This window comes from Coturnix japonica, chromosome 5 (assembly GCF_054131305.1).
Source record: "Coturnix japonica strain WE chromosome 5, WE-NBRP24, whole genome shotgun sequence".
In the NCBI taxonomy this organism is placed as follows: Eukaryota; Metazoa; Chordata; class Aves; order Galliformes; family Phasianidae; genus Coturnix; species Coturnix japonica.
The window spans coordinates 31,372,627-31,381,044 of record NC_140667.1 but is presented as its reverse complement, the minus strand read 5'-3'; the positions used below and the strand labels follow the sequence as shown (position 1 = coordinate 31,381,044).

Sequence of the window (8,418 nt, the reverse complement as noted above, 5' to 3'; positions counted from 1 at the left end):
GTATGAATATCCTACCTACTTCTGTATAGTGCAGAGACACTCAAGCCTGGGTAGCTCCGCTGCTTCTGTGCAGGCAGCATCTGCCTGTGCTGTGCTTCACACTTCTCCATCACTCAGTGCTGGCAAGACACCTCCCTTCCATGCTGAGGTCTTCTACATAGGCCAGAAAGCAAATAAAAAATCTCACAGTATTATTTTTTTAAGAAGTCTGTCTCCCTCACAGCTGAATCAGTACTCAAATTTATCTGCTTTATCAATTGAGGGCCTAATGAGCAGTCAATGCCTGCAGCATACCTTGTTGTACACCTAGCACTGCTTGCCAGAGAACCTTCACAACAATCCAACTCATTTCTTATTTTATAGAAGGGAAAAGACCATAAATGAATAACTTACAACCATTGCAATGTTCAGCATCAGCATTGAATTTTAGTAAGTCATGCCTTAGCTTACACCCATTAATTCTACTTGCATTACAGAGGTAAGGCCTTTTTTCTTTACTGTAAACAAGACACCTCGAAGAATCAGAAAAAAAAAAATAAATATATATACATATATATATATATATATATATATATATATCTTCTAAATAGAATTTGGGTTCTTATAAGAGACATAAATTACAACAAAATGCACAACAGAAAAGTTTCCAAGATCCAAGACTATCTGTAATTTCTGAAAATAAGAAAATCTGAACAGAAAATCTGAGCTTCTCAGTGAATAAAGAAACATTTTGACATAATTCCATTATGCAAAAACCTCCTATGCTACAAACCCCTCAAAATAACATACACACACCCCAAACAACAACAAAAGTGAACCTGAAATATTTTTGTTTTCATTCACATAGTTGTAGGATGGAGTTGGAAGCCTGCAGCCATCTCTTTTTGTGTCTTGGAATCACTTTGTGACACACATGAAAAAGTTTGGCCACCCCTGATATATGTGCATATTAGAGTGTGCACTCAGGGTTTGAAATACAGTGAATGAAATTGCTCACAGCACATTAAGAATGCTCAGCAACACGCAGTTTTAGGGTCACACTTTATGCTGTAAGACACATTGTGCTGTTTGCAATCTTTTTTCTTTCACTAAGCACACATTATTTGAGTTTTCTAGTTGAGCATACAGCTAAAAGAATCTTTAGTTTTTTAAGAGAGGACCATAAATTATTATCAAAGACTATGGTATGAAATCAGCTGTTATTTGAACAGACTCTGTTTCTTCTGCAAGTCCTATATCATCCTCACATCAATATTCTTAACAGCAAAGCATGAATTTAGAGGATATAAAACCTGCAAAACCAAATAATATCCAAGAGACATTTCATACAAGTTGGACAGTGATAGTGGCTTTTTTAAAACAAAATTCTGTTCCCTCACATGTTTTTTGTGTGACATTCTTTCATTTCCATAGTTTATTTTCCTTTTTGAAGTCTCAAAGCTGACTGCTTTTCATCCATTTCTTTTTGCAATAAAAAAACAACGGTAGTTTTTTCCCCTCCACTGCACTCCCTCTCACTTTCACTGCAGGGGGTTAATCCACCTGTCCTCTAAGAGGAGGAAAAGCCAGCTTTGGGGAGCACTTGTCAGATAAGAAATTGAGGAGTGATGTTTGCTGTGTGTGAGTGTGTGAAGAGAAGAAAAAGAAAAAATAAAAAAAATCAAAATACAGGGCTGGAAGAATAATTCACTGTATGCTGTAGAGGAGAAAAAATCAGGATGAAGTCCTAAGCTAACTCACATAATGCTTTCAGGAATCAGAAAAATGACACTGTCAAAACACAACATTAGTTTTCAGAAGCCTCCAGGCAAAATTTTATTTATTTAAAGTTAGCTCCTATTTTAATAACAAAAAAGTGGCAGCGTATTCTACATCAAAGAAAAAACTTTTCCTAATGTTTCCATTCCCCTTGTGAAGTACCGGAGCTGAAGAAGTAGAGCTGTCTCTCTCCAAATAATTACGTGAGTGGCAGGATCTCAACCTGAGAAAGCTTTGTCTGCATTAAGGATTGCGACATAAAGAGAATCACATTTGCCTTGCCTAATCTGAGTAGCAATATGAGATATTCTGAATTTTGGTATTTAAATTGTTAGTTTTAAACAACATCCATAGCAGTGGAAAGCAAATCCTCAGTCAGAATCTTGGTGCCCTGTATTGCCTTGGTGGAGGATGTGTACATATGAGCAGTGAACCCATGGGCTGTGGGTCTCAGACCCGGCCATGTTCCTTATGGAAGCTGGGGCAGTGCCTGGAAAAGTGTCCCTTAACAACACCATGGCACACTGGGTGAGGTTCCTCTTGCATGATCCTCCATGTGGGGTATCTTGGCATTCAGAAGCCAGACCAAGGCACCCTCTTAGAGGTGTCAGATGTTTACCATGCATATATCTAATTGAAAGAATTAGAGCTACATTTAAAAGTACATTTCTGGGTCTCTTTCCTAGAAACTCTGTTTATTTCTCTTCATTTGTCAAACACTACTTACACCTAGTAGCAGTAATTAGGCAGCCCAGGGTCCTTTTCTTCAAAGACATCCTATAAATAAAGAATAATCCCGTTAGGTCTCTAGACCTTTTGCTTGCCTTTTAGCTTCTCTTCCCTACTGGTTCCTAATAGCACCACTCCTTTGACACTGACTCTTGACTGCATTCCCTTTCTATTATTTTGGATCACTTAACACCTCCTGCTTTGAACCTGAACAGACCCAGCTCCGGTGCTATGTGAATTTAGTTCAGTTACAAAAGGCTTCTCTGCATTTGCATGTATCTAGGTCTCGCTGCAGTACATGGATCAGCGTGGGAGAAGGGCTGAACTTTGCAAAGAGAGAGAGAGAAAACTCTTACAGCTGAGAAATTTATTTCTTCCTTCTGAACCCATATGCTTCTACGGGCAATAAAAGGCAGCTACAATTAAAACATAAGACTCAGAGATTCTGAAGTTGTGATTGCATGAGCTGGTACCCCTAATGTAACATTTTGCATCCATCTTCTGTGTCAGAGGAACAATATCTTCCATTTAAAGTGGGAATGTGTTAGTAAAAGGATGTACCAGAGAAGTTATGGCTATTTAGAACTGGCAACTGTTGTCCATAGCAGGAACCTGAGGGTTTTTTTCCCATCTGTCTTGGCAAAATCTGAAGTGGAACCAATCTCTCAAGCAACAGAAAGCAACAAGGCTTATGACCTGGTGATTTTGAAGCCTAAATCCCTGTTACTATTGTGCTTCTGCCAAAGCAAACATCCCTGCCAAGTGGACGGCAGGGAGCAGCAGAGTTTCCCTTCTAGCAGCAAACCCCAGCATACCCACCCTGAGGGGAGGCCTGCAGTGTGTGGTTCCTCCTCCTATGGCCCAACACATTGATGCAGTGAGAAGAGGCATGCAGTGCATGGCTGCCTCACTGGTGGCCCACACAGACATTGGGTCATGGGCTTGTACAACACGTTAAAACCACCAGAGGAATCTTGCTGTGAAATGTATCATTAGTGTTACAGGGTGGATTATAGACTGCTCCTGTGATCTGAGAGTGCTGCAGGCAGTGTGTTAGGAGAAAAGCTTTCCAGATTGTGCTCATGCAAATTGGTATCTGTGATCACATTCATTATGGCTCCCACTACAACATTATTTTCACACTCTAGTGTGCTGTTCACTCAGTCTAAACTTTTTGTTACTGCAGGTTGTATGACTACAACTTAGCATCTCTTTGCCAACACCTTTACAAGAGTGAGAAAACATTATTTCAAAGATACAAATATGGTAACAGAGGCACATGAAAAGTAATGGGAGTGCTTAAAGTTAACCAGAAAAAGGGCGGCATGGCCCTAACACTAGAGTCCCCCAACAGCTTACTAAAGCAGAGTTTCTGTCAGTTTGTTTAGTTCATTTGGTTCAGCTTAGTTTTTTGTTCTCAGGAAATATTTTCTTTTGAATGGGAGATCTACGTAACTTAAAGAGCTGGAATTGCTGTAAGATGGAAAAGTAGAAGAGAAATATGACCACATTATTGAGCACATCCTGTTTTCAGTGGACAGTAGGTCTTTTCAGATTGATTAAACTGTAAAACTATTTCAAAATGACTTAGGATTAAAAATACAATCACAAAACAGCAACATAATAGGAAATTCAGAATAAGCAGACGTATCCAATAGATGGTTTTCAAACATTTTGCATGAAACAGAGAGTGAAAGGAATGACAAGGAGACAGAGCTGCCAGAACATAACCTTTGAGAAGATCCTCAGGACAACCTAAATAACTGTTTGGAACTAAAAGGAAAAAGCAGAGAGTGCTTTAAAAAAATGAGAAAGGCAAAATCTAGCCATGAATTAATCCAACAAAAGTCAAAGCCAAGAAATTGTGAGCAGTGAGTCATCAGTAAAAGGGCACTTGCGTGTAACATACGGGTTCAGTTCACAGGTACCCAATCTGTTTTTTAAAATTAAAATTTAAAATATGTCAAAAATATTCAGTGTTCAGATGAAAGTTGAAAAAAAGACTTTCAAGATTTCAAGTCTGTATTTTGAATGTTTGGCTAATACATCAACACAGGCTGGCTTGCCAAAAATATTAAAATACAACTAAGGAGATCATAAATTAGTAAATTGTCAAGTATTCTTAATACACGTTCCTAATGCCAGACATTTATAATAGTAAAAGAAGGTTACTTAAATAATAAGTGTCAGCTACTATTCAGAGAGCTCTGGATAGTTTTACTTTAATGTACAGGATAAACTTTGCTTCAGAAAAGCCATTTGGAAAGAAGTAATAATGCTTTAACTTGGAAACATGAAAAGTGCCTATATTTTAGGATTTCAATATTCACTTAGAGAACTATTATACCATGCAGTACAAAGCTTTTATTAAATCACTGCATTCATTTATTTGAAATAAAAGTTTTATTCAATCACTGTATTTTGATAGACCAGACTAGTGTGTGTAGACAGGAGATAATGGATTGAGCATAACGTCCTTGAAGGTGAGTAGCTGCTTCAGCTCACCTCTTTAATACTCAGGAGATATCCTGCTTCCATTGCCCATTGGACTTTTGAGAGCCAAGGGGAAAGATGCATCAGTGCTGTCTGGTGTAACAAATCAGCTCCTGAATCACCTAACTATAAAACTCGCAAAAAAAAAAAAAAAAAAAAAAATTAAATGATCTCTGCTTAAAATATCTCAATGTCATTTTTAAATCTCTTTAAGAAGATCAGCCCTGGTGACTTTATAGCAGCATAGCCATGTGCATTGTAAAGGCTCACTGGTACTGTAGCCATCACTGGGTTTAGAAATGACTAAAACACAAAGTTATTAAATCTGTTCTGGTCTTGCAGTCTCATTGACCACTTCATTTTAGTATGCTTACAAGCAATTAAAGAATTTGATACACAGATTTCTGAAAGAGGCGAGACAGAACTTCACTGGTGTAGTGATCTATAGGAAGGCATGGAAAAAAGAAAAAAAGAAAAAAAAAGTGATTGCCATATTCTTAACACTTCTTACATTGGAAAAAGAACAAATTACATTCATGGGTTACTTTTCAAAGACATCTTCCGAGCAATTATGTTGCATTTTTGAATTTTGAGTTCTTCAATGATCAGCAAACTTTTTGTGTCATAATACACACACAACATATTTTCCTGCAAGTTAAGCCCAAATGTTAGAATCTGTGTGCTTATATATAATCCTCAAAAACAGTGTCATAGAACAGGATATGTAGTCAAAATTAAAGTATAACAAAGAGCAACAAACAAAGTAAACAAACAAAACCCAAGGCAAAATAAAAACCAAAACAATTGCACCTATAAATGTTAAGTATTTGTTGTCTTTCCCTCTTTTCATGAAAACTAACATTTGTGTATCTATGTGCCCATGTGCCTGTCTCCTATCTGCCTATCTTCAGCTAGCATGTTTGTTACAAAGAAGCTGAAGAAGATCTTTGAAACAACTAATTAATGGTAGGATCCAGTAATTACAATGCATCTGCAGCATAAGGCAGATAAAATGGTATTAAGACATTTATTTCTATTATAAAAGCCTTACATATATGAAACAGCATTTTACCCTCCTACCTGCATATCAGTGTTGAAGAAATTGCCTTGTTCACCTTGTTCAAACTTACAGGTCAGCAGACTCAGTCTTAGTTACCTGGACACTTAGAAGATGAATGAAACAAACCAAAACCAATAACCTTTCTGATGAGGAAGAAAATATGTTACTGTTTTAAAACCAGTGCATTGTGTTATCATTTCTCAGTATTAGGAAAAAAGAAGACAGAAAACTTGCAGGAAAAGTGAGTTTCTGTGACTCTGGGCTGTGGACATAATGCAGTGAAAGAAATAGAATACTGATGTTTCCAGGGAGAAGTAAGAAAATGATTTAGCCTTCTAAAAGAATAGAATTCAAATAAAACAGGCACATCCAGGTATTAGCAAAATCTTTTTTGACTGTGGTGAAGAGCAAAGATCAAATGTGTTTTAGTGTAGCCTAAAAATGATGCTGAATGCTAGTAAACCAATACACTGTTAACAGATTCTAACCTTTCCTGTTATGAAATTTGATTTAATGCATCCATGTATTCATATGCTGGTGTATAAAAAACTTTCTGCCTTCTTTCTTCTAAAAATATTTGAATAAGTAAGTAAGTTTGACAAAAATAATTTTTACAGAAGAGGATGGCAGTTCTACTATATTTCTTGATGTAATAGTAAAGGAAAATGGCATTTAACAGTCTATTTTCAGATAATAATCAGCATAATATGCTGGACATGCAAAGCATCTGACAGTGTAAAATTCTTTTATCTTTAAAAACTGGTTTTGTATCAGCTGCCAAGTGCCTATCTGGTAATGGGGAAGAAAGTGTGGGGTGCAGTGCTACCCAGTATAAACATTGTGCCATTCATCTGACTTTGCTGGAGTTATCTCAGATACATGCTGGCACAGAAGAAGGGTAAATGTCGTACTGGTCATGTAACTCCTGTACTCACACATGAGAAAAGAATGAAAATAGATGTAGAACACTGGCAAAAATTTCTGTCTTGATGGCTTAATTGTATAGCTTTGGCCTTAAAATAAGATTTCTCTATAGTTGTACTGCCTCAAGTCATATCCAGAAGGCTTTCTCTCCTACACCAACCCTACGTCATAAGTAAAGTATTAATGCAAGGAAATCAGTAGGAGCTTCACCTATGAGTCCGAGCCTGTTTTAATGAAAGCAGAGATAAAACTCCTGTTGATTTTCCAGGGAAGAGTGAAGCCCTGGGGAATGCTGGTAGCTCTTTGTTAAGAGCTGTCTACCAGATGTACAGCATTGAGGCACTCACTATCACTCAGACAGAGGTGATAAATCCTACAGTCTAACTATCACCTCCATCACACATTTCGGTAAAACATTTGTCTTGTATATCCCTGTGAATAATATCTCCCCAGTCCAGAAAAGGGTTAATATCTGGCCACAAATAACTTATTTTGAGTTCACTTGAAGTCAGCAAATTCAACATAAAATTGAAAGGGAACAAAGTCTTTAAAACAATATTGGATCTAAAATTCTGAAGTTATAATCAGTTCATTGTAACCAGGCCTAAATATATCAAACTAAAGAACTGATGTGATCAGAGCAACTGTCATTTCCCAAGATCCACCTGTTATTGCCAGAATGTATCTAAAAATAAGTCAGAAAAAAAAGCACAATATTTTGAAAAAAAAACCCTTTATTGTTCATACAAAGCTGACTGTCACATATCATGAGGCATCATTAACAAGCTAAATATGACTTCGCTTAAATCAAACAGTGTTGCTTAATGAAAGTATCCAACACAGTCACGATCAATTCTTTGTTCTTTCCTGGATGAATGTGTGTTTTGATATCAGCTCATCTCTTTTAAGCTGCTAGCTTAGCCAGCATATTGTATGAATAACTTCTTTCCCAGGTAAATCCACCACAGGTACTAAAATCAGAGCTGGGGTCTTCTTGCCCAAACACTTTTCAAGGTTTTCTTGTAGCCCTAAAACAGAAACAAAACAATTAATGAATCCTCTTTGTCTCATTTACTATTATTTGTCATTTCTTAAAAATGATTCCTGAATGTGTTTTTGATAACTATAATGGAGTAACAATTAAAAAAAAGTGAAATGCAACACCGAGTTTTCAGTTTATACAGAAGGAAGAATCCAAGTTAACTAATCTGAGATGAACCATACACGAGTCTTTTTAAGGCTAGGATTCAGCAAAAGCTAGAAGCAGGACCAGCTTTGAGTCAGTGGTCTGTCAGTGACATACACAGCAAGCTCAAATGAAGTGCAGGCAGTAAAAATAACTAAGGCTGGTTGAAATATAGTTCTTTGTAATTTCTGATATTTGGATGATGAATGCATCGTTGTCTATAAGTATATTTCTGCTCTCAAGTCTCACCCTGTTGTGTCAATTTACT

At 36.9% G+C, this 8,418-nt stretch overlaps 1 protein-coding gene across 20 annotated transcripts in view; it reads right to left on the bottom strand.

Moving 5' to 3' along the window:
- Positions 1-7,680: 7,680 nt before the first annotated feature.
- The window catches only part of DPH6 (diphthamine biosynthesis 6), a 177,759-nt gene continuing 177,021 nt past the window's right edge, over positions 7,681-8,418 (bottom strand). For 19 of the 20 annotated variants that reach the window (XR_014947187.1, XM_085550401.1, XM_015864897.3 and 16 more), the window contains one exon: positions 7,681-7,992. Coding sequence is in view for 18 of the 20 variants with exons in the window: in XM_085550401.1 (XP_085406527.1) it covers positions 7,877-7,992 (116 nt within the window). In the remaining 2 variants the exon portion in view is untranslated. The remainder of the gene's footprint in view (positions 7,993-8,418) is intronic. The other variant, XR_014947186.1, reaches the window with a different exon arrangement.